Source organism: Pholcus phalangioides, unplaced genomic scaffold (assembly GCF_987345545.1).
Source record: "Pholcus phalangioides strain wild (caught in Gottingen) unplaced genomic scaffold, Ppha-v1.0 ptg000009l_1, whole genome shotgun sequence".
Taxonomy (NCBI): Eukaryota; Metazoa; Arthropoda; class Arachnida; order Araneae; family Pholcidae; genus Pholcus; species Pholcus phalangioides.
Window position 1 is genome coordinate 734,130 of NW_028301602.1, and position 26,058 is coordinate 760,187.

The 26,058-nt window shown below is 35.0% G+C and overlaps 2 protein-coding genes across 3 annotated transcripts in view; one reads left to right on the top strand and one right to left on the bottom strand.

Moving 5' to 3' along the window:
* Nucleotides 1-14,037, top strand: part of Rev1 (Rev1 DNA directed polymerase) — a 45,282-nt gene extending 31,245 nt beyond the window's left edge. For both annotated transcript variants that reach the window (XM_089236997.1, XM_089236998.1), the window contains 3 exons: nt 328-496; nt 1,752-1,851; nt 13,809-14,037. In XM_089236997.1, coding sequence (XP_089093123.1) covers nt 328-496; nt 1,752-1,851; nt 13,809-13,926 — 387 coding nt within the window. In that variant the 3' untranslated portion in view covers nt 13,927-14,037. The remainder of the gene's footprint in view (nt 1-327; nt 497-1,751; nt 1,852-13,808) is intronic.
* A 1,207-nt stretch (nt 14,038-15,244) lies between these two features.
* Nucleotides 15,245-26,058, bottom strand: part of Noc1 (Nucleolar complex protein 1) — a 99,785-nt gene continuing 88,971 nt past the window's right edge. Inside the window, exons 12-16 of the mRNA XM_089236999.1 lie at nt 22,672-22,909; nt 22,481-22,520; nt 16,689-16,719; nt 15,611-15,692; nt 15,245-15,394 (exon numbers count right to left, since the gene is read on the bottom strand). Of these exons, the coding sequence (XP_089093125.1) occupies nt 15,270-15,394; nt 15,611-15,692; nt 16,689-16,719; nt 22,481-22,520; nt 22,672-22,909 (516 nt within the window). The 3' untranslated portion in view covers nt 15,245-15,269. The remainder of the gene's footprint in view (nt 15,395-15,610; nt 15,693-16,688; nt 16,720-22,480; nt 22,521-22,671; nt 22,910-26,058) is intronic.

The window sequence follows — 26,058 nt, forward strand, 5'->3', positions numbered from 1 at the left end:
AATGGAAATTTTAAACAAGATTTGAAAAAAATTTTGCTGTAGGAGAAAGATTTATCGTTATAGCAAATGTTTACAGTACTTTGATATTTTCGTCTCAATTCAATGAATGTGTTCTTGAATTTTTTTTATACAAAGAATATGTAGAATCATTTTATAAAAAAAAGGGAGAATTTTTTTATACATATTTTACTTATATCAGTCTTTTCACCCTGGAGTGTGACTTAGCTCTTTTCTTTTTATCTATATATTAGTATACCATCTTCCAAAATGTAATGTGATGACTTTTTTTTTACCGATAAATAGCATTACTGTCTTACATTTTTACAGACCAGCAATAAATCTCCTTCACCAGCACCACCAAGTCCTTGCAGTTGTGTTGACCAAGAAGAGCAGCCAGTCCAAATACCTCTTATCTATGAAAAAGCCCATTTGGGTGGTGCAACAGACATCGATGAGGTGCGGGGCCTCGTAAAAGAATGGGTCAATAGCGCTGAAGGTTGGTTATTTGATATAATACCTTATTACACTGTGCAATGCCCCTTGAAAGAACGTTGTTCAGACCTTAAAAAATTAACTAATTTATAGATATAGTAAATATCTATATCACAGATTCTTTGTTAAACAAAGTTATTAAAAATTTATAAATGCTCATGAGGTATCCAAATGCTACATTTCTACATTAATGTATAGCATAGGTGCCAGAACCTGATGGCTCAGCCCCCCCCCCCCCAAATAAATTGGAGGGTTGAGCCCACAATAAATAGTGAATATGCAATGCGACACATCCGTTGCTGTCTTAAGAGCATCATGAACAGAATGGGCAAAGTGATCAGCATCATCCTGGGCAAAGTGATTTTTCTGAGAGCCCCCCCCCCTACTTGACTATAAATTTTTTTCCTTTTAATTTGCATGCTTAAACTTGGAAATTTTGACCAGATTTCATTTTCATAAGCCCCCTGTGCACTTAAGGCCCCCGGTCAGCCCATGCATTACGGCAGCATTAAACTCATCTTTCCCTCTTATGCATATGGCTTTATTTCGGTATGTAATCAGAAACTTTCAGCCCTCCAAATGCTTTCTTCATAGTGGCGCCTGTGATATATATATGAAAGGCTCAGAAGCCAATCAGTGTGAGTCAATTTTCTAAAAATGACTCGTACTGAAAGTGCCGCTTCACTGTTAAAACTTTCAGCTGCCAAAACATTCAAGTCATTATTTTTAATATTGCAACAGCAAAATAGAGCCACTTATACTGATCACAGAATAAAGATTCTTTTATCTCAGTTTTAATGTTTGTTGACTTACTACCCTGATTGACTTCTGAGCCCTCCGTATGTAATTTGATGACGAATTCCCCCCAAGAAAGTGCTTAGCTTTTTCAAGAGATAAACGTTCTGAACAATTCAAAGCATTGAAATCTTTTCTAATTCCTTATTATAGAAGTCCCCCCCCCCCTCCCCCCGTCTATTTTTATTTAACAAAGGGTTTCTGTAATCCAAAAAAAAAAGATAGTTTCTTGTCTCACTCATCTCAGATTATCTAGACTCTACTGTAGTTTTAATTAATTTCAAGTGTTGCTGTGCATTTTTTAAAAAACCAAACTCACATTTTTTTTAATCACTAACTAAAACTTCACTTTTTTTTCCATTTTGTCAAAGGAAAAGCTGACGTAGAAAAATGTGTCAATTTCAGTGATATAAATTTATAAATGATGATATATGTTTCTGAGTACATTTCACTTTTTTTTACAGTTCCTGGCGAGGATGATATCGAACAATTCAAAGATTATCTCTTGCAACTTATAGATGAAGATCTTGAAAAGATGGACTTCATTCTTAAATATTTTTACAGGTTAGCATTTTTCTTACCCCACACATACACGCACAGCTACATGCATGTTCAAATTAAAAAATAAATAAATACATTTTCACAAGAAAAATGTATAAAATTAAGAGCATAGAAGAATTAGAAAATATGTATAAAATTTCTTTGTCTACTAGTTAAGGGTATTCATAAAAATATACATTTATTTGGCAGTTTTGTTTTCAGGAGATAGATGGCAGCATCTGAACATACAAAACTGGCAACAACATACACTTAACTTACATAAATGCACAGTAAGGTTCCATGATAAATCTGATACAGCCATCTCTTCAAAAATAAAATGATAGTAAATTGTCTCCATGGCAATAGACCAGGCCTGTGTGTAAATTGTTAAAAAAAACTGTACAGTGGAATTGTGGTTAACCCTCTGGCTGCTCATCCCGCGATTTCCACGGGCAACTCAAATGTAGCAAAATCTGCTCATCCCGCGATTTCCGCGGGCATGTGTTTTTCTTCCTTTATTGAGGAGCGCATCCCGTTTTTCCCCCGTTTAACCACTGAAATAAATTATACAGTATTAGACGTTTCATTTATGTTTTGGCCAACAGATGTCGTTAGTTGTCCACTAAATTGCGGCATTTGAACGCACGTGGTATTACCGCACAAACTTCACTTTTAAAATTCACTGAAAAAAATTACGCAATTTTTGAAGCAATTTCGGTCCACAAATTGAGCAGTCAGAGGGTTAACAGGCAATTCGCATAGCGAGGAAAAATTTTGACTCTGTTAATGAGGGATAATTTGCATTGCAAGCGTGAAAGGATGAATGAACACCAGAGCTTTGCCACAGGACTTATCCCGTTGCAGAGATCTCTTCCAGCCCAGCTTTGTGGTGCATTGCGAGCAAAAATTGCAAGCACTTTGTTTATCTATTTTTACACCTTCACAACTGAGCCAATGGGTTTTCTCTCTCATCCACATAGGCACTGTGGAATTATATGTAATATTCTTTCCTACAGCCTCCAGTCATATTGCCTCACTCCAAAGATGAACACACGTGCGAGCATGACTGTTTCCAATACGAAACTAGATATAACATGGTAACCACACATTTTTGAACTTGGAATTTTTTAAAATTCTGCTTGGAGAAAACCAATTGCATTACTGAACGCAACTTTGAGGGGCTAGCTCTTGAACAGGAGCCAACATTTGTCAAAGAGATTGTATTCCTTGGGAAAGAACACATGGGACTGGGGATGCATGAGGATGATGTTCAAGAACTAGTGGTAGAACATAGCTAGGAGTTGACCGTAGATGAACTGGTGGATCTTCTTTGCATGCAACAGCAAGAGTTTATGGACGGTATCTTGTCTGAGGAAGAGAGAAGTGAAAAGAAGTTGCTCACTTTTTTTAATGAATTTAGATGTGTAGAGAACGTGGGAATTTCTAGAAAAGAACCAATCAAATAAGGCCAGCAAAGCGAGGAGTAAATCTGTCCTACACGACAGTGCTATTTCCCATTTCCAAATACTATTGGAAAAAACCCAAAAAAGGAGGTAAAAGCAAGTGTCATTGGATAGGTTCTTTTTCATAGTAACACAAAAAGAATGACTTTATACAACATAGTCCATAAATTGTCCTAATTGCAGACAGGCCAATTCTCCGGAATTAGGCGGGAGACTCATCTAGATTTCATCCTCCCTCCTGCCCTCCGGATTTGTTAAAATTTCTCCAGATTTTGGCAGAAATTATATTTTATGCGAGCTTTCACATTGTCATGACGTCAATGATTGCCGTCATCGTTAGAAAAAACACTCATAGAGGACAGCTGTGGTCATTTCCATCGAGCAACCGAAAAAAAAGTCTTGGTGAACACATTTAAGCAACTGGCAAAGTCGTGACTTTGTTTACGTAGCATTTATCGGCAACCATTTATCAGGGGTAAGCCGAAATTCCTGTATAATCGTTATTGTATTCCATTAACACTAGAACCACAGCACTTTCGGTATACCTAAAACCGCGGACTGGGTCAAATTGACCTAAATTGTTTCATAGCAAAAACAGTAATTTCTTTTTGGTTTCTGCGTTTTTCCCTACTCTTATTTTATGTTGTTGAATTGTGTATTCATAATGGAAAACTATATTTGTTTATAAATATGAAATGGGCTTCAAAATCAGCTAAAAAATGATGTAATTCAGTAAAACTAAGATTTAGTATGCATTATTTACTCTATTCAGTATGAAAACTTTTTTTAGTAATCCCATAATATGACAAAGATGTAAAATAAGCATGTATTTTTAAGTATGAGAAAGTCTAATATGATTCGGTCAAATAAGTATTACAATTATGTCAAATAAGTAGTATAAGTAAGTGGAATTTATGATGAGCACATGGAGCAAAGTTTTTAATTTTCCTTGCACATTCACAGCATGTTGGAGTTGCACAACCCCTGCAAAAGTTAACAGTTTTGTTTCCACATTTTGATGGCTCACAGTTACATGATCAAGAGCGCATGAACATTTATTTTTGCTAAAGGGCAATACATATGATGAACCCAGCTCTTCAGTAGGAATTTAGAGAAATTAGGTTCGAAAATTAGTTCTGGATTTCTGTACTGCTCTATACAAAATCCAGAAATATTTTTATAGTGAGATCTAGGATGTAGAAAATGTGGACAGGCCACCTCTGTGATGCTATTTTCACTGAATATTTTCTGGCTATTTGATCGCTACAACTATGGCAAGCTTTATTGAATTGTAGTGTGAAATAGTTTCTGGAAACTTTTTGGGGCTACTACTACCAATATCGACTGTCAGATGAAGTGTGCTGAGTAATGAAACAATTATGTCGTTCTTTCCTTGATAAATTGTCATTGTGGCATCATTGTTTTCCAGTAGCGATGTTCATACAACTGTAGTTTAATATTATCTGACGCAATAAGTAGTGACTCTTAGATTTCGTCTGACCTTCACAAGCCAGAATTTTATTATTTTTCTGTGACATCGTTTGCCTACAGAAATTTCAACTACATGTTTTTTCTTGAGTTAAGCTTTTACTTTCCCAAAAGGTATTCAAGTTTACAAAGGGAAAAAAATATTTAGCTCTACTTGCCGTTCCCCCATTCAAAAAAAAAGACAATCTCCTCGGACAATAAATTGGCCTTGAAAGATTTCCTTTACTCTTCACTATCTTCATTTAGAAATACTGAAATACTTTTTAGAAAAGGTAACCACTTCCAAGAAAATTCTATACCCCTTTTTTCTACAGGATAGTATGTTGGGTCAAAATGACCCAAACCGCGGTTGTAGGTATAAGTGCTTATAACTCTGAAATACAAAGTGTGAAGATAATAAAATTTTCACGAATTAATTTTCATACGATATCATGAAAAACACTAAATTTTTTTATCATCTGCGTGTAAGTTTTTTGAGATAAATGAAAACGAAGTATGATTTGGGTCAAATTGACCCACTCCGTGGTAGTAGTGTTAACAGCTGTTCGGTAAACAAGCTTTTTCGTCAACAGCTTTGTATTTTGAAGTTTTTTAATTAATTAAAATTATTAAATTTTAATGATTGATTAAATGTCTTCAGAAAGAAAATATAAAACTTTAAGCTATATAAAGCTAAATATAAAGATTCATTTAAGTCATTCATAAAGCCATTCTCTTAAGTCATTCACTTAAGAGATTCATAAGTCATTCTTCCACTTTTTTGAGGCTTAGTCCGTCCTGGACTGGAGTATGCTATAATGTTTTGGAGACCATACCTACAGAGGGACATAGACTTGGTTGAAGTGGTGCAGAGAAGAGCTACGTGTGTCCTTATTGGCACACGGGGCTTGAGTTATGAAGAGAGACTTCCTTTTTTGAATATGTTTACATTAGATGAACGCAGGTGTCGAGAAGATATGATCGAAGTGTTCAAAATTTTCAATGGGATAGATAGGATGGACCATGAACTTTTAGTACACCGCCAATCGATTGCTTTTACAAGGGGACACCAGTATCGATTGGTGAGGGACAATACAAGGTTATGGTGTCGCAGGGAATTTTTGCCTAATCGGGTTGTTAATAAATGCAATAGCTTAGGAGGTAGTAAATTGTAACACAATTGACATGTTTAAAAAGAAATACGATAAACATGTTGGGGTAAATCGAGAAGCTATCCATACTTAGAATCAGACAACCATAAGTATTCTTTATGGGCATTGTATAATATTTTATCATGTGTATATAGTGTTTATAATTTTTGTTAATTGCATTTTTAATTGGGTTGCTGTATTTTTTAAATATATGACATCCATATTCTTATGGGCATCTTTTTCTCAGCCACCTCGTTGGGCATTTTGCCTGTTGTGGCGTTGTATTTGTATAAATGCTACGTAAACAAAGTCACGTCTTTGCCAGTTGCTTAAATGTGGTCACCAAGACTTTTTTACGGATGCTTGATGGGAATGGCCACGGCTGTCCTCTATGGGTGTTTTCCCTAACGACGATGGCAGACATTGACGTCACGACTACGTGAAAGCTCGCGTAAAATCCGGAGAAATTTCAACAAATCTGGCGAGCGGGAGGATGAAAAATCCAGTTTTTCCCACCTAAATCCGGAGAGTTGGCAGGTCTGCGTATTGTATGGTTATATTTAAGGTGTTATTTATATTATATATATTTTATCGTATTATTTATTATATTATTATTGTGTTTGATTACTGATTGAATGCTGTTGCTATTAATCATTCTTATGTGAATGAGTAATAGTGGAACAAATTTTCCATTATTTCTTATAGGGAAGTTTGATTCAAATAACAAGTGAACAAGTGATTCACACAGATTAATGAGCACGATAGTGGAACAAATTACGCTGATTAAGAAATATTACATTCTTATTATCACAAAAATGAGAAACTTTGCCTGGCTTTAATTTATACAAAAATTGCCACGTTTTTAAGACAAATTCAATTGGTCGAATGGTCGACGCGTTTCGGCTCTTCAATGGAGAGCCGTCATCAGGATCTCATGGTCAAAATTCACACGAATGAGCCGTGGAGGAGTGATGTTTACGCCTGGTCGTCCGAAGAGTTCGCCTTTGTATTTGCTGCATCCGAGTGGTCTTTTGATGGAAATTCTGGCAGAACATGCCAGAATTTCCTCGTTAATGATGGAAGAAACACGCCACCTATTTCGTCAGCTTGGATAGGCTTTATTAACCTCAGTCGTGACAAAACTTTCAACACTTTGCAACAGATGGCTCCCCAATTCGCATCCAAAGACCACTCGGACGCAGCAAATACAAAGGCGAACTCTTCAGACGACCAGGCGTAAACATCACTCCTCCACGACTCATTCGTGTGAATTCTGACCACGAGGTCCTGATGACGGCTCTCCATTGAAGAGCCGAAACGTGTCGACCATTCGACCAATTGAATTTATTTGTCTTAAAAAAGTGACAATTTTTGTATAAATTACATTCTTAATTATAAACAATGCCAGCATGGGTTGATCAAGTTCAAAATGAATGCAGGAAATATATTTCTTGAAATATGATTGTTCAACTCCATCTACTGGTGAGCAAATAATGTAGAAAGATGCCTTGGGACAGGGGTCTTTAACCTCTCATTCACGGCGAGGGACATTGAAACTTGGTTCCGCGGACTATCAATTCATGTAGTTTAGTGACATTTTAAAAGAAGGGCCGATGAGAAGGCCCAAGTTAAACAGAAATGAGAATAATTGAAGACTATTATTTATTTTGAAATTATTTCTTTTGTAAATTATCAATTTTGATTAGTTCTGAAATAATTTTTTTTCACTTATTATTCTGAAAAAAGTTTTTGTTAATTACCGATTAAATTAATAAATTCTGATTTTGGTCTGAAACCACTTTAATTATTCTGTAATTATTCATTTCGGTAATTCTGAAGTTATTTTCCTTCTCAAAATATATCTTTAAATCATTTCTTTCAATAATGATGCTGAAAAATTAGAAAGTGAAAAAATAAGTTTAGAAATTTGCTTAAAAACTACCAGCTTGATGAAAATATATTTGATTAAAAAAATGTAAATGCTTTGTATGAAATATTCTTGGATACAATATTTAAATAGCGTTCCTTTTAGATGAAACACTAGAATTTAGAAAAAATGTAAAAAACAAAACGAATGGATTACATGAATTGAAGAGAAAATGATTAACATCAAAGAAGGACTCTACACAAGATTTAAATTAAATAATAAAGAATTTGAGATGGAATATAAAAATTATGTTACTTAAATATTGAAAGAACTCAAGATAACTAAAGAAAAATATTTCTACAATAAATTCTGTAACTGCAACAATGATAAAAAAAAACAATGGAAAATTCTAAATAGAGTATATGATAATAATTATAGTATATATAATAAATACAAATACTGGATCTGTGTGCAAAAAGAAACCTGTTAATAAAACCATTGAAATAATAACCGAAGAAATTAATGATTATTTCATCAATGCAGCTAAAAATGAAATAAATGAACGTAACATTGATTATAACGATTTTCCTCAATGGTTTGTATATAATCAAGTGAACTCTATTTTACAGGGGTAGAAAATCTGCTACAATTTTAACAATTTATCCTCGTTTGCTACATTCCGCTACAAAAATGCAGAAATTCTTCAATTCTACACATCTTGCACCAAAAACAAAATTTTCCCTTAAGAAACTTTGAAGTTATGTCACAATAGAAGCGACTTTTCGATGACGTCATTTCTCCTTCCCACAATTTTATTGAGCTTGAGGGCCCTTCCCCAAGATTCAGCGTCTAGGCTTCAGACAAAAAAATGAATAAAATGGGGTCAAACTAAGTGAACTGCAGCTCATCCACAGAACAACAAAAATCCTTCAATCGCTGTTTCCAGCTATTTTTTTCCAAAAAAAAGTAGACTCTGTTGATTCATTTTCACAAAAAATTTGATCCGAGTACATCTATTTTCACTCCCTATTTTTTATTGATTTGTGAATGCTCTATGTATTTTATTTTCCAGCACGTTTAACAAATTTTCAGGCTCTTGTTTTGCTTCCAAGTTTTCTATTATTCATTTTCTACTATTCATTCTTTTGATATGCCATTTCCTTTTACGGCATTCACAGGCATATTTAGTGTTCAATGGAAAATGGTTTCCAGTTGCGCATTAATTAAAATTACTTTGTCTAGACCAGTGATTTCCAACATGGGCACTAGCACCCCCTGGGGTGATGGAATGTTTCAGGGGGACGATAGAAGATACAGGTATAACATAGGATCCTATGGATTACATTGCATCGGAGGGCGATGGGACAAAAAAGGTTGGGAAAACTATGGTCGTGGCTGGTTTGAAAGGTATTTGATGTAAGATTCCAGCAAAACTTATTTAGGCAGACAAGCAGAGGTTCACAAAACTTTTCTTTGGATATGTGGTAGACACTCTGATAATGAAAATAATAAGATAACACAAGCCAGTATCCCTCACAGCTACAGTGACCATTTTTGTTGTATTCCGCATACCAGGGCTAATTGTATTGGGATCTACAGTTTATAGCCGATTCCAAAACAGACACAGTTGCAGAGGACGGCAATCGCCCCTTCCAAGATCTGAATACTATGAGAAACATTGATTTATATCATAAAATACAAGATCATCTAACACTGTGTTTCTCAACCTGGGGCCTTATGGCCCCTTTGTGGTCCTGGGATATTCTTAGGGGGCCACGAGTGAAAATCAGATGAAAGGGGGGAATCATGACAAGTGGTGAAGGGGCCCCACAGAGAAATATAAAGAAATAAAATTTTCAAGTAAAATATGTTGGGGGAAAAAGTGTGACTAAACTTTCAGAATCCAGCAGAGCTGTCCATGAAGCAGGAGCCATCTAAATACAAATACAACAACAGGCAAAATGCCCAATGAGGTGACTGAGAAAAAGTAATGTCATATTTCTCTCTTTTTTTGTGAACCAAAGAGAGTAGCAAGATAAGCAGCTCCTCCCTTCAACTTCACTCGCAAAGACAACAGCAAGTAAACCAGGCAACTTTATTTACAGAGCAACTCGAATAGCAGCACGTACAACCTCAAGCGAGTAACTGATAAACTCGCCAACTATAATTTAGCCTTAACAACTCTCCTTCATAAATGCATACAATAACGTTTTTTTTAATTTATATTATTTTTTATTTTTCTACCATGCTTTCAGAATCAATTCACGCAAATAATAATGAAGTAGAACCTCAATCATCTAACCCAGCGATGGGCAAATTACTAAAATTTAATTTTTCTCAATGTTTTCCAGTTGGCATCAGGAATGGTATAATTTAATTCAAATCTATGTGGGCATGGCTTGGGGTGCTCATGGAGGCCTTTCATGGTCACTTATAGCACTATCATTTTTGAGTAAATATGTATAAGCTGTTTTGATTACGTAAAGGGGCACCCCCAGAATTTTGCCTGGGGAACCATGATAGTGAGACACCAATGCATAGAACCCCCAAAAGAAGGAAGTTCACTGAGCTCCAGCCCATGGTAAGGTGCAGACCAATAATACTGTGTTGGTAGGGGTGATTTATTGTGTAGGTTCATTGGATGGTCCAGCATTTTGCACATACCTATTATTCCCATATAATTTGTCCCATAAGAAAGGTGGCAATCTCCCCCCCCCCCCCCCCCCCACTTAGATTGATCTTATCTATACATTTTTTGTTCATTATAAATTTAGCTTGGATTAAACTAAATTCAGTAAGTAGAATGTGTTACGCTCCTTCATGAGGGTAGGAGGCCCTAGATAAGACCGGGGGGGGGGGGGGCACGAGAAGAAAATGTGGTTCAAAGTGGGACATAAGCTAAAAAAGGTTGAGAACCACTGATCTAACAAACCTATGAAACAAATCATTCTGGACCTGTCTTTTTTTTTAATGGTCACCATATGCAGGCTAATTGCTTTGAGATAAAGCAGTTATACCGACAGCTATAGGGGCTTCCACATCTAGGAATGTGGTTTGCCTAGGTCGTTATTTTCTATGCACACCCGGGTCACAATTTTTTATGGGTCCCTTTATTAAAAAAAATGAAAAATAGCCTTTGTGCAATCATGTGAAGGAGCAGGGAAGGCTTGAGACAAAATTCTCACCTGTGCAAGACATCATTTTGGTGCCTTTTTGGCATATAAGCCGCACGAGTAAAATTATCTGGGGGAAATTTGTAGATTTTTGTATATGCCATGAGTATAATATGGTGAGAGATAACATAGATAGTTTAGTCATTAAAGCTCTTATCCTGGGCTTTATATTCACTTCATAAACTTACACACATTTATTGTGTACTATCTGAGTTGTGTTCCAGCTAGATGAAATGAATCGGAAATTACAATGGTTTCTGAAAATTATTCTATCCAATACAGTCATAGTTTGAAATTTGCAGAAAATTTTTTCATTTTCATTCTCATATTTGATTTGGAAGATAGATGGCAACACTTACATGAATTATTTTTCATTCCTTTGAAACCAACCACGACCATGGTCTAGACCAGTGATTCCCAATGGGGCGATGGAATGTTCCTTTAGAACCTATGGGTTAGATAGCGTTGGGGGCGATGCTCAGTTGGGAATCATTGGTCTAGACAAAGTAATTTTAATTAATGCTCATCTGGAAACCATTTCCCATTGAACACTAAACATGCTGGTGAATGACGTAAAAGGAAATGGCATATCAAGAGAATTGTAAGGTTCAAGAGAAAAGAAGTTGGAAAAAGGCCGAGAAGAGACACAAGTCGCGAGAAAAGAAAATGGAATGAATTGAGACATACGAAAACAGGAGATGAGTGTGAAGTTTTGTACCGAAGAGACATGACGGTTTTGTTGGGGATGTTCAATAATAAACGAAATAAAGTGTTGTTCTCTTCTTTTGTGCGTGTGTGGGAGTCTAGAACCCAGTTATTTCGCCCTGAAATCATAGTAGAAGTACAGCCGAGGACCTACGACCGATAAGAAGAAGTCGGGGGAAAAGTTTACTGGCGCAGTCAACAGGATAGGATCGTGGTTTCAACGACTCAAGACTGTGAGCTGAATTAGAAATTACAAGAAGAGTGTCCTACTAGCCACAGTGGAACCACCCCGGTTGGTATAGAACAGTGGTTCTCAACCTTTTTTGACTCGCAGAGCCCTTTTTAGTAAAAAAAATTCTATGGCGGAGCCCTCATGGGGAAAATTTTTTAATTACTGATCAAAGACTTACTGATTTATTTTTACTATTTAAAAATAATTATAATTTTTTCAATTTTACTGTTTTTATTATTTTCCTTGAGCAGCCGCGGATCCCCTGAAGAGTGCACAAGGAACACCGGTTGAGAACCGCTGGTGTAGAAGGATAGCAGCAGTGTCGAGCTCCCATGCTGTTTTTTTCTCGTGAAGTCAACCTGACTACAGTGCTGAGAGGGGCAATCTTGCCTTAGGAAGAGAAGCAAGTATTGTGCAGTGGTATCGAGACGATAAATAAAGATGGCATATTTTGAGACCATGGCCACCAACTTGGGGGTAGAAGTCTGACCGAAGTTTAACTTAATGCAATTAGTGAGTGCCATATAGGAAGATGTCATCCATTCTTCCCCATCCCCACAACCTGTCAATCAACTGCCAGTGGGCAGAGTCAATTTTTGTTCAAAGTTTGAAGATTGAAAAGAAGGATAAAAAAAAAAACACTTTCTGAGTGGTATAGGAAGGCATATATATACAGAATGAGTGATAGGGAAAAAAAAGTTTTTTCTTTCTTGTTTTTATTTTTCTCAGTTTCGGAGGTAAAGCAATATCATCTCATAAAATCAGAAAAAAGTACTCTTGAAAATTGCCAATTTGTAGGTTTGATGATTTTCTCTGTGGCAGTTACGTCTATTAGGAAAATTTTGAAAATCGCTTAAAGGTTTAAAATTAAACAGCAGAATATTTGAGAACACATCATTTTGGATGAAAAGAGATTGCTGTGTTCTATCAGAGGTAGATCTTAATTTTCTGATATTTCTGTTGTTTTTGGAGTGGTAACATCAATTTGATGGTTAGGGATGTTATTCCTTCAATTGTAGGATTGTTTGAAAATGTTCCCCTCACCCCCAACTTTAACACGTGAAACCTAGTTAGGAACTTTTTTAACCATTACAAAGCAGAAATGACGAGATATCTTGCCTGATGATGCCTTGTATTTCGGCAATTCAGAGATATCTCGCTTACTTAAAACCCCCTTATTCCAACAAGATGTATAATGTTTTTTCCATGATCAAACATATTTTCCACCCTCCCCCAACCTGTCAGATCAACTTCCAGTGGGAGGAGTTAGCTTTTCTTCAAAGTTTGATAACAGAAGAAAAGAGAGGGTTTTCCCCTTTCCTTTGGGGTAATATAGGAATGTGCATACAGTAAGTATAAAAGAAAAAGATGGAGTATTTCTCTCTCTATCTTGGTTTTTCTGAGTCTTTGAGTTGAGGGAAAGAAACATTTTCACTTGCATGAAATCTGAAATATTCTTCCTGAAAAAAAAAGATGTTTGCAGAAGGTTTCATGATTTTCATTGTAGCAATTATAATGTAGATCGAGAAATTTTAAAAACTGTTTGAAGGGGTTAAAGAGGTTTTGGTTCCACTCCTTATTGTTTGTACATTTTCCCATTTTTTTTTCAAGATTAACAGAAAGATGTAATTTGTTTAGGAGCCTTCATGTGACCAATAGTGCACATGTTTATTGTATTAAATTTTTATCTTCAAACCATTGAACATATTTACGTCTTTAACAAAAATCTTGGGAAGAAAAATTAGATGCGTTTCATTTTTTGTTTCATAAAATCATTACTGTAACTTACATTTGATTAACCCTGGTGTTATATAAGTTTTTGTAATATAACATCTGAAATTGTTTAGTTCTTGTGAATACAATACTTTTAACAAGATTTATTTGAGAGAGTGGTATAACTGATGTTATTTGTAACATTCACAGGACAGTCAATGCAGCAAACATGTTCTGGAAAGAAGCTTATCTCTTAGTGTTATCGTATGTCCAGCAGAAAATGTTGCAGGACTATGGCTATATGCTGAAAGCAGAGACAAAATTTTAAGCTAAAATAGTGCCAAATAAGCATAATTATGTCATCACCTGATCTTCATGTATAAATGCCTTGTAAATTGTATAGATGTGATTCACTAAATAAATGTCAGTTCATTTTCTTTTTTTGTTTATCCTCACAATTTATGATGAAATCAGATTATAAATAATTTTTGAGCATTAGAGTGCCCACATACATTTTTTTTTAAGAGTCCTCTTGTCCACATTTGGATGAAATCTGTAGTTAAATTTGGGATGCAAGTGTTGGCTTTCTGGAAGTAGGAATCCAAGTATCAAGATACAATCAAGATGTTTACATAAAATAATTTGAAATATTGAACTTTTTACAAATGACTTTTAACAGCAGGTTCTAAATTTTGCCAACACCAAGTTTTAACACAATGAATTTGTATAAACAGTTATTTTATTTTTTGTATATGGCCCCTCAAAATTTTAAAAAACTGCACATCATTTGAAAATATTTTGTAATTGGAAGTATACTTCTAATGTCAAAGGCTACATAGATAGTCCTATAGAAAATATTCACAACACGAGGACAAATAACAATTTATAACACACTAACCTATGTTTCGGCACTCATGGGTGCTGTTCTCAAGGTGGAAAAACATGTTCTGTCCCTGCAAAAACCACCACCTTGTTTTTCCACCTTGATAACGGCACCCATGAGTGCCGAAACATAGGTTGGTGTGCTATAAATTGTTATTTGTCCTCATTACATTGTAAATATTTTCTATAGTTTTGGGCAAACTTATTCTTTTGATTAATAGATAGTCCTATAAAAAAATAAAAAAAATAAATAATTGGCTTGAATAAACTGCAAATTTTTGGCAATTAAATTATTGCATTTTTCATCGAGCAACAGAAATAAGATTTTGTTGCATGCAGAAAAAAAATCTATATCACTAACATTTTCAACATCATTTACTTTCCAGCATAAGAACTTGAAACATAGCATTGGTACAGGCTTTCACTGGCAATGATAGAAAACAAGAACTTACCAGGCTGTTTGTCCAGTCTTTTATTCATTTTTGTCGTTTCACTTGTAGTTATGGCAAGCACCTTCTTAGTTGAAAGTCAACACGGTCAAATAGCCTGTTAAGTTCTTGTATTATCAATAGCACTGGCTACTTTATTTAAGAATATAGCCAGTAGTAGATTACACAAAGAATAGTTAATAGGAATGGGAGTTTATAGCCATGCAAGCTCATTCAAGTACCAATGTTACTTTCATTCATGGTTTCAACCCTGAAAACTCTCATCCAAACACTATTCATTCACAATTTTTACAGTGAAAAGGCACAAAACAGAAATTAAATGAAATAATAATGGAGTTTATTATTTAGTTTTTCTTTGCCTGTTGAACTTGAATTTATTTCCAGACTTCTTGAACTTCTTACTTTTCCAGTCCCTACCCTTTACAAATTGATCCCGTTGCTTTTCCCAAGCCAGTTGTTTTGCGGCTGAAAAACAGGAAAAAAAAGTTGTTTTACAAATAAGTTTCATGCATACTCTTAAGATAAATTATCCTCAATCCTTAAATTGTTGCATATTCGATTATCTGTAAACTTCAATATACTGGTGTAGACTCATCCCAATTACATTGAATAATAGAGATTTTGCTGCAATTGTAATATCCAGTTTGTAAACTTGTTCATTCTTATATCAAAGTAATTTACCTGCATTATCATAATTAACAAATGCTTCAGTTGTCATAGAATCTTTTCCCTTGCCAATGTTTTCTTCTAAAATAACATCAAACTGCAACATATTTAAAAAATAATTATTATTCATATGTATGCTTTGGAAGAAACAAAATTATACATAATTAACTGGTGACAAAGCATGAACACAAGACAAGTGGATTTTGTAAAGTCAAATTACAGTAGACTCTCGCTAATTTGGCACATATCAGATCAGGGGAATTTCGTGTTTTGCTCTCAAATGCTCAAAAAAAAGCCTGCCTAAAAAACACTGGAATACTGGATGAGCCAGACCAGCGCATGGCCGGATTATTGAGAGTCTATTGTATTACCATATTCTCCTGGCATGCCTATATTGAGACATACCAGGTTTTTCAATGTAGGGGTCTGATTTGTTCCCTACATGCCGGGAAAAGCTTGGTTTAATAAGGATCACAGTACACATTCAGCCAATTCAATGGATTTTATAATAAATTTCCTAGAATCTGTGATTTGAATTTCCAGGCATGCTGGGAAATACGGTATTCCCTGCATGTCGGCTAATACGGAACAATATGGTATGTTGATTGTAGCAATAGCAAAGCCAATTCAACACACATTGTATGAAGGTGCTGAAATAATATTTTTTTATTCATATAAATTTACTTTATTTTTATATATTTATCATTATTACATTTTTAATCATTCATTAATGCAAGAACAGCTGTATCAATCGATTCCTTCTTTTCATGAAGGTTTCTATCACGGCATTTCTTTAATTTTGTCTTCACAGGTTTTACATAAACACTCATGCTGTGATTTTGTCAAAGTTAACAAAATTATGATGAAATCATGTGAGTATGATTAATAAATCTTTCATCTAATGATTGCGACACAAAGACTGAAATGAAGTGACCATGTTAAACAAATGAAAAGTTCTGACTTTAAAGGATTGCAGAATAAACTTTTAATAGAACTAATGCAGGGGAATCTGCATGTAAGTTTTCATACAAGCACATCTGTGTATAGATTGATTGAACTCTTAAAACGAGAAACTTGATAGATGTCTACTTACCTCATCATCATCAGCTATTTCATCATTATTCCTGTGGAAAAGATTGAAGGCACTATTTATTGATTCTCATACTATGATAATATTATACGGTAGAATTATCAAAAGAATATTTCAAATTTATCAGTGTGCCAGAGGTAAAGGGCACTATGTCCATTTTTGTCAATATTAAGATAATGCTATTCATTTGCAGTACTTTCTTTACACTAAGCAGAGGTACAAGACCTCTATGTAGTACTATAATTCCTATTTCAATAAATAACAGATATTTACTTTATAAAACAAGCGAGCTCTATAGAAAGACATTTAAATCTTGAAATTGACAAATATATGTTACGTTTTAATTAAGGTTGGGAATCAATAAAAAACTTCAATCAACTGATTAATCAAATTTTAATGCAATGTTTGATGAAACTATATATGCTCTAATATTAATTGATGCTATAAAAAATATATTTCATTCATATCGTGAGTCTATCTTCCAGATGTAAACAAATAAAGGAACAAATTGAGAAATTAGAGCTGCCCACTTGAAGCAATTTAATATGCTGATCACATTTGCCAAATCATGGAATATCTTCACTTGAATCTTGTCATATTTTTTAGAAAATAGGTTATTTTAAATTTATCATTGATTTCGATACTACTTTCAATCATACTGGTTTATTTCCTAGCAATCTGCCCAGATTGTACTTGGGGGGGGGGGGGGGGGGAAATTGATGCTTCCTGAATATGAAAACTACTACAAGATATACAGAAGACTGGATGTTGTGAAGATATTTATTATTTGAGATGTTAATTTTTTAAGGAAGGAAAAACTCATCTCTGCCTCTACCGGGAGTCGAACCCGGGTCCCTCGATTGCCGGACGAGTGCTCTGACCACTAAGCTACAGAGGAGATAGAGATTTTCCTTCGCTAGAGCGTATATATGCCGAACGGAACCGTGCAATGGACGGTGAAACCGATCAGCTAATAGCTCATGGACGACGAGCCACCAGAGGGCTATATATATGACATGAATGTCGCTCTCCACTTGTTAATACAAGATATACAAAAGACTGGATGTTGTCCATGAGCTATTAGCTGATCGGTTTCACCGTCCATTGCACGGTTCCGTTCGGCATATATACGCTCTAGCGAAGGAAAATCTCTATCTCCTCTGTAGCTTAGTGGTCAGAGCACTCGTCCGGCAATCGAGGGACCCGGGTTCGACTCCCGGTAGAGGTAGAGATGAGTTTTTTCCTTCCTTAAAAAATTAACATCTCAAATAATAAATATCTTCACAACATCCAGTCTTCTGTATATCTTGTATTAACAAGTGGAGAGCGACATTCATGTCATATGAAAACTACTGTTCACATTGGAGACAATAAATTTTGTTATTTTCTTCTTCATAAGACTTCTATCAAATTCGATTTGAAATTGAAATTGTCAGTTTTTGTTCAATCAAATTGTATTTCCCCATGCGAAAAATTTGATCGAAGTACTGAACTAATTTAAATATATGGCCACTTACCCAAAATGTTATACTTATTTATAAGACAACTAATTGATTATGCCAAAAAAAATCAAGTTAATTTACAAACTTTTGATTAAAATTGTAATCGAACTTTAATCAGATTGATTGAGTAGATTAACTCAACTGAAATTTTTAACTGCAATTAATAATTAATCTATTAACTGACTCGATTAATCAGACCATTCTAGTTTTAATGTATGATAACACATAAAACAGCAATGTGAAAAAGGGCTTGACAAATCAAAAAAAAAATTTTTAGGCACCAGTCAAGTTTATTAGGAGCTAAGAATGATTTCAATCTCAATAAAAACGGTCCTAAATACTGTTTTTCGATTTTTCCGGGTGTTCATATCCTTTTCCTATGTTAGAAAACAGACACACTGTCATGAAATCAGAAAAATTTTGTGTCATTCATAGACTCCAACCCTGATATAAACAGAGGTCACGATGCAAAGTTAGCTAAGCTAACCCATATTTTTATGATTTTAATCACACTGTCAATTATACAAAAACATATTATGGAATTTAACCCTTTACTTGCTTGCGACTGGAGTTAACAGTTTTAGTAAGTATTAGTGATGCCTTATATTTCCTTTATTATCCTGTATTTATCTCGAACAAATATGTTTGCCAAATATATATTTAATATCAAAAACTGCTTATGTTACTGTACCAGATGGGTCCCCCCCCCCAGTGCCGTCTTAACGCATGGGCCCACCCAGGCACTTCAAGAGAAGAGGAGCCTAAAAAAAGAGAGAAGTAGTAGAACTTTTCGAGAAATTGCCAGATAGGGTTCAGAAAAATCACTTGGCCAGGGGGCTCATGATGCTCGTAAGACAGCCCTGCTCGCGCCCATAGGCCTGATCAAAAAAAAAAAAAAAAAATTACAAAAAACAAATTGCGCAAAAAAATTTTTAATCAATGAAGGAAAATCCACCCTTCCCACTATTCTAGAGGGTGGATGGCCCCTCCTAAACGCCATGAATAACAAGGAAAAATTTATCTGTCCCGTAAAATACAGGACAATCTAGCGAACCTAAACAATAAATCGCCCCTCGCTGGATCTGCACCATATCTAAAATGTTTTCATGTTTTATTTTCGATGCAACCATATCGCAACAGCTTCACATCACATGGTCAGCACACAGCAACTGCATAAAGCTCTCATAGATCACAGTAACTAGCTGATACCCGGCGACGTTTCCCGCCCCGTAAAAAATGCATATATGTATAGCTTATTAATTATTTCTTAATCAAAAAAAATTCTGCATTAAGTAAGAAAAAATTACTTTCATTTTTAAATATTTTAATTAAAAACTTCAGACAATTGCTTGAGGATACACAATACTTTTGTTTGTCCATCTGGTGTGTAGATGTACAAACTTTTAGGATTACCAACACGCGAACAGGCGACGAAAAGATGTCCGTGTGAAAAACAGGGCTCAAGTAGGTTGATACCTGCCCCTGCTAACGACTGATCTTGCGCTCTGTTGATTGTCATGGCAAAAGCTAAACGAATCGGGAACTGTAATCGCTTGAAAGTGAATGGCATTTCTTCGGTGATAATTGGGATACGTGGAATGAAGACTTCTTTTTTCTTTGTCACATCCAGTTAGAATCGTTGCTTCAATGATGTAATTGTGCAATTTCTTCACGCAGAGTCAGGTGCCATCACAGAGTCTCGGGGTCTCCAAATTTCTTAAAAGCATTATAGGTGCTCCGACTTTGAGGGTCAAGTTGTGTGGTGGCACACCGGGAATATCCACAGATACAGCACCGTCTGCGCTGTGTCTGTGACAGTGTCAACCGATTTGTAAGATGTGGAGTCTCCCGGAATAATTTTTAGGATTTTTTTCGTTGATCTTGTTCACACTGTCATTTTTCGGTGCCAGAATCGCTCACTCATGGTTTCGGTGATTTTGTTCAATGTTTGGGAAGACTTTGTCTGCAAGTTCTTAAACTGAGTTTAACAACTGGCAGAATTCATTTGGGAACATAATTTGTCCAGTGCTTGGGTCTACGGGAATTCTTCCATTGCCAAGTTTGATCAACTGATGTGAAAATGTGCTGAGTCATTTTGCAGTTGAACTCGCATGTTGGTGGATAATGATAACTTTTTAACTTCGTACCAGAGTTTTTTAAATTGAAACTATACCTATACGATGGGCGGTTGATGAGATAAAGGCCGCATTATCACTTACAGGATACCCTGTATATAGGCTAGCAGAAATACCTGGCGCTCTTCCCGGGTTTTCTTCAATTACTGAGAGGATTGGAAAACTTACAAACCGTTATAAAGGAATAAATTGTTATAATGACAGAATTAAAGGTGTGACAAACCATTGTAAAAGCATATATACACGTCTGAAACGCATTGTTGGAAACCACGGTAACCAAAGTAAACGTTCCGAAAGCAATTGTTGAGGCCCAAAAACATTGTTGCCCGACAGTTTTTTGCCCATTTGGGGCATTTGCCCAGGTCTGACGAACTTTTAAAGTAGCCTACGGCTCAATCCCGGTCCTGTTTGGTATATATGCAAAATCTGGCAACGATCGGCCTAAAACTGTAGATTTGTATAAAGAGCATACATACATACATACATACATACATACATACATACATACTTTCACATTTATATATAAGATATCAAAAACTGCTTATGTTACTGTACCAGATGGGTCCCCCCCCCCAGTGCCGTCTTAACGCATGGGCCCACCCAGGCACCTCAAGAGAAGAGGAGCCTAAAAAAAGAGAGAAGTAGTAGAACTTTTCGAGAAATTGCCAGATAGGGTTCAGAAAAATCACTTGGCCAGGGGGCTCATGATGCTCGTAAGACAGCCCTGCTCGCGCCCATAGGCCTGATCAAAAAAAAAAAAAAAAAATTACAAAAAACAAATTGCGCAAAAAAATTTTTAATCAATGAAGGAAAATCCACCCTTCCCACTATTCTAGAGGGTGGATGGCCCCTCCTAAACGCCATGAATAACAAGGAAAAATTTATCTGTCCCGTAAAATACAGGACAATCTAGCGAACCTAAACAATAAATCGCCCCTCGCTGGATCTGCACCATATCTAAAATGTTTTCATGTTTTATTTTCGATGCAACCATATCGCAACAGCTTCACATCACATGGTCAGCACACAGCAACTGCATAAAGCTCTCATAGATCACAGTAACTAGTATAATTTATGACAATAGCAGTCGTAACGCAAAGCAGAATCCAAACCCACGCCAAATCAAACAAACATTTCGAAGCATGAGTGATTATGACAGTGTGAAGGAACTGCAATGAAAGGGGGTGGAATAAGTCTACATATAAGCTGAATCTATCTCTGGTGAGCAAGAAATTTGCATGAGCTGGCAAACTGGTTTTCAAAAAATTGCAGGTAAAAAAAATCAGTTTTTAGGTTGCTGTCAGACAAGCACATTATCACCATTCATCAAAGTTGATGGAATGCATATGTTTTCATTCAACTGAGCACAACAATTTTTTATGGAGAAACCAGTTCCATAATAGAAAAAAAAATGCTCACTCATCAAGTCCTGTGTAATTTTTGCCATCTTGAATAGTCTGGGAATTCTTCATTTTCAAAGTGTACGGCGAAAATGGCATACCTGCAGTTAATGCTTGTAAGCTGCTGCGGTAGTCGAGTGGTCATAGTGACGGACTCGAATCGCAGGGATCCAGGTTCAAACCTTACCGTTGCCACAGTGGTGGTCGGCTGAGGTTGGTTTTCTGCGGTTCCCAACTTCAAGGCGTAAATGCGAGCCTATCTCCCCGTTAAAAAGTTGTGCCACAGAGAGTAACAGGCCCACAACGTTACAATTATTCATTCATTACACTTCACTCACTATGAGTTAAGAAAAACTCATAGTTTAAAAAATTGATGGCAGCACTACACATAACAAGCATTACACAGAAACAAACTTCATGGAAGGTTCACTATACATACACACACACACACACAATCCAACATATACCAATTTGTTAGAAGTTCCGCAGAGGAATATTGACGCAGTGCATGTCTGGTTTAGTAATAGTAGTTGTTAATGCTTGTAATCTTGTCATTTTTCCACCAAAACCGAGAGAAAAATCCAATTTTTGTCAAACATCTAGAGAAATTTATAATAATTCTTGAAAGCAGGAGGAAGGGTGAAAAAGCCAGTCTTCTGCCTAAATCTGAAGAGTTGGCAGGTCTGCTGTCCCAAATTAATATCATGAAAAGAATTCCAGTGCTATAGGGGAAAAAAGCCATGAAAATTATAACTTACCTTTGTTTTTTCTTTGCTCTTTTTGGTGACTTAGACATGTCTAAAAATAAAAAATGTAGAATAAGAGCACTTACAAATAAAAAGCCTAGATAATACTCAAAACAGAAAATAGGCCGGGATTACACTATGAAGTTTTATAAAACACCAACATAACTTTCTTCAAAAATGTGAATTACAAAAAAAAAACTCACCTTCATTAATGAAATCGCCCTCATCTCCATTTTCTGAAATTTCTTCGAAGTCACTGATGTCCCTGAAAGCATCCTGGAACTCTGCATCGTTTTCAAAATCTAGATTTCCTTCGAAATCACTATCATCCTCAGATTCAGATTCTCCCTTTTTGGTATTATTTTTCTTTTTCTTAGAACTATTGAGTGAGAGCTCTTTTGCAAAATTTAATTCATCATCCCCTTCACCATCGGGACCAATCTTGAAAATATAATAAAACAAATACAAAAAATGATAAGAAAACAAGAAAATAAAAATTTTCAAATAAAATTGATGAAATTACCAGCCTATCAATTCCTTAGACATACTGATAAACAGTTTTACACAAATGAAGCTGAAAAACTTTTATATTATATATTTAGGTCACTAAATATAGAAGTTGTTGCGATAGTTTTTGCTACAAAAGCACCAAAAAAATGTCAATTTGTGCAATGAAGATTACAATCATATATTTTTTTCCATCAAAGGATATTAATCAGTTCTCCTTTCTTTTAAAAAAACTACTTTCAATTGGTGCTTTAAAACACAATTTGGACCAGGGCCTGACAAAAAAAAATTTAGGAACCAATCAAATTTCATGGGAATCAAACTTTTTTACTCATAAAAACCCTAAAATAATGTATTTCCCAACTTCTCCAGGACACAGGGACACCTTCCTATGCTAGCAGACATGCTGACATCATTTTTTAAAATTTTGTGCAGGGTCCTGAGACTTCCATTCAGTTATTGAACAAACAAAAATTTCAAAGTCAATGCTAATTTTTTTAGTCACCACGGCAACCTGTGACTAGCATTTAAGACACTACAAAAACAATATTTAGTTATTTCACTAGAATTTATCACACAATAAGAGAGATTGTGGATATTGAAAAAGAAAAAATATATTCAACACAAACAGTCGTTGATTATCTATAACAAGACGTTATAACAGTGACAAGCAAAATAAAGAACTTTACGATGTTGCTATAGTTTCAACATTCTCAGAGGGGAGTTGAAAGTACAAACATTTTCATCAATCAAATAATCTTATGATGTTTGTTAAGAAACTCAAAACTTGGTTTTGGTAGATCTCACCAAAATTTAAAAAACAACTGAAGAAATAGAAATTACAGGATACTGAGTTATCTTCAACAATATGAAAACCTACTAGATTATCAAAATTGCAGATTATGTTAAATTTTGTGTAAATTTTAATAAAATCTCGAAGCTTCCATCAGATTATCTAAAAAATTCCTACCATTAGTGAGTGAAACTACGAAATATTTTATTTCACTAACTCTTACCCAACTGAAATTTGATATCTCAAAAAAAATTTATCTCTCATTTATATATATAAAATAGGTTTTCTGTCTGTCTGCCTGTATGTTTTCTATACAAATGTACAATTTTAGATCAATCGGCGAAAAATTTTGTATATATATGCGAAACCAGGGGGTGTACCACCTTCTGATTCTTAATAACCAATCATCCATACGTAAGAATCGGTTCGTAAGAATCACGTTAAGAATCGAGCTCCGAATGCAACCACGATGTGATTGTTAAAAGTTATTCTTAAGGTCACGTGACGATGGACAGGCCGATAAATTTCCCTTTTGGGGAATTTCGCCATTGGTCAATCAGCGCCCAGCTAAAAATTAACAACAGCTTGTTGTTGACAAGATAAGGAGGAAAAGAAATTTTAGAGCGACGCTAGCCTGAAAAAATGGCGGAGATTATTTCAGCAAATGTGAATACGGTTTTGAAGAAATGACATAATATTTTTTTAACATGTTACAGTAAAAAACAAACATATCCATACTTAATCATCCGATATGATTCGAATCAAAGATTCATCCCACGTTCCCTGGGATGGATCGGCCCTGGATGGATCCCTGCCACCCTCCATGAAGAGGGGCTATGCTATATATGTTATGGTGAAAGTGATAAAGAGCTGCGGTTATTATATAAATAATCACCGGCCATTTCGGTAAGTTTGATAAATTTTGCTCATATACCGTGAATCTATCACATTTGTAGGTCATTATGCATAATTGTCAAACCATGGTTAATGCGATTAATGAATCATCGTTGTGTTTACATTATGTATGTAAGTGAAGCTAACATTACAAGACTAATAATAATTTTTTATAATATGCTTCATGTTTCTTTAAATTAATTGTCATGGCGAAATGAACGTGGTACTGTACATGTATTGCATAGCTGCTTCGTGGCCAAATAAAAATAATATATAGTGATCAGATAATACACCAATATTAAAAATGGTCATCGCTTCTGTAATGTTGGCTTTTTCACGTACACCAAAGTATGTGAAAAAAACAAACGCAGCAGCAGGTTAATAATGATTTTTAATTTATGTACAATTATATTTCGGCCGATTAAAGCTTTATCTCACATATTTTGTGGGCGAAATTCAATTTTCTCTCAAGTTTTAAACTAATAAAAAATTTCAAATCATATATGATTTGAATTTAATAATTCCATAATATGAGTTATATTAAGTTCCCATAATATGAAAAAAATTGTGTTTACGACTCATCGATCATGATATTTATGGATTGAAAATTTGAGAATTATGCATAATCACTGGTAAATGTGATAAATGTAGCAAAATTTATCAAACTTTATTGAAATAATCCGATATTTTATCACTATTATCAACATATATGTGCTGTATATAGACTCTAAAACTGTTTTCAACTCTCCCACACAACCTTCAGATAACTTTTCGATAACTTAAAAAGTCTGACGAATTTCTTATTTTGAAATAAAAATGCATTGTTAATTTTTTTTTCATTTTTTAAAATATGAATCATAGAAAACTTCTATTAAAGAAAGAATTTAAGTTATCTCGCATAGAAGAAAAAAAATGTTTACTAAGAATCAAGATAAGAAGTGGGTAGCCTTGGTTCTTAACTCGATTCTTAACTATGGAACAAAAACGATTCTTAGTTAAGAATGTGGTAGCAAAGTTCTCTCTTGTTTCTTAACTAAAGATCAAATCCATAGTTAAGAAGAGGATTCTTATTAAGAATCAGAAGGTGGTACATCCCCAGGCACGACTTGAAGGATAGGCTACTTTAAAAGTTTGTCAGAGCTGGACAAATGCCTGAAATGGGCAAAAAACTGTCGGCAACAATGGTTCATGATCCTCTATAAAGACTTTAGGAATGTTTACTTTGGTTACCATGGTTCCTTAATAAATGATTTTCAGACACATATATCTTTACAATGGTTTGTAACTTCTTTAATGCTACCAGTATTATGTATAGTAGGTGTTGAGGAGATATGATCGAAGTGTTCAAAATTTTCAATAGGATGGACCATGAACTTTTAGCACACCGCCAATCGAC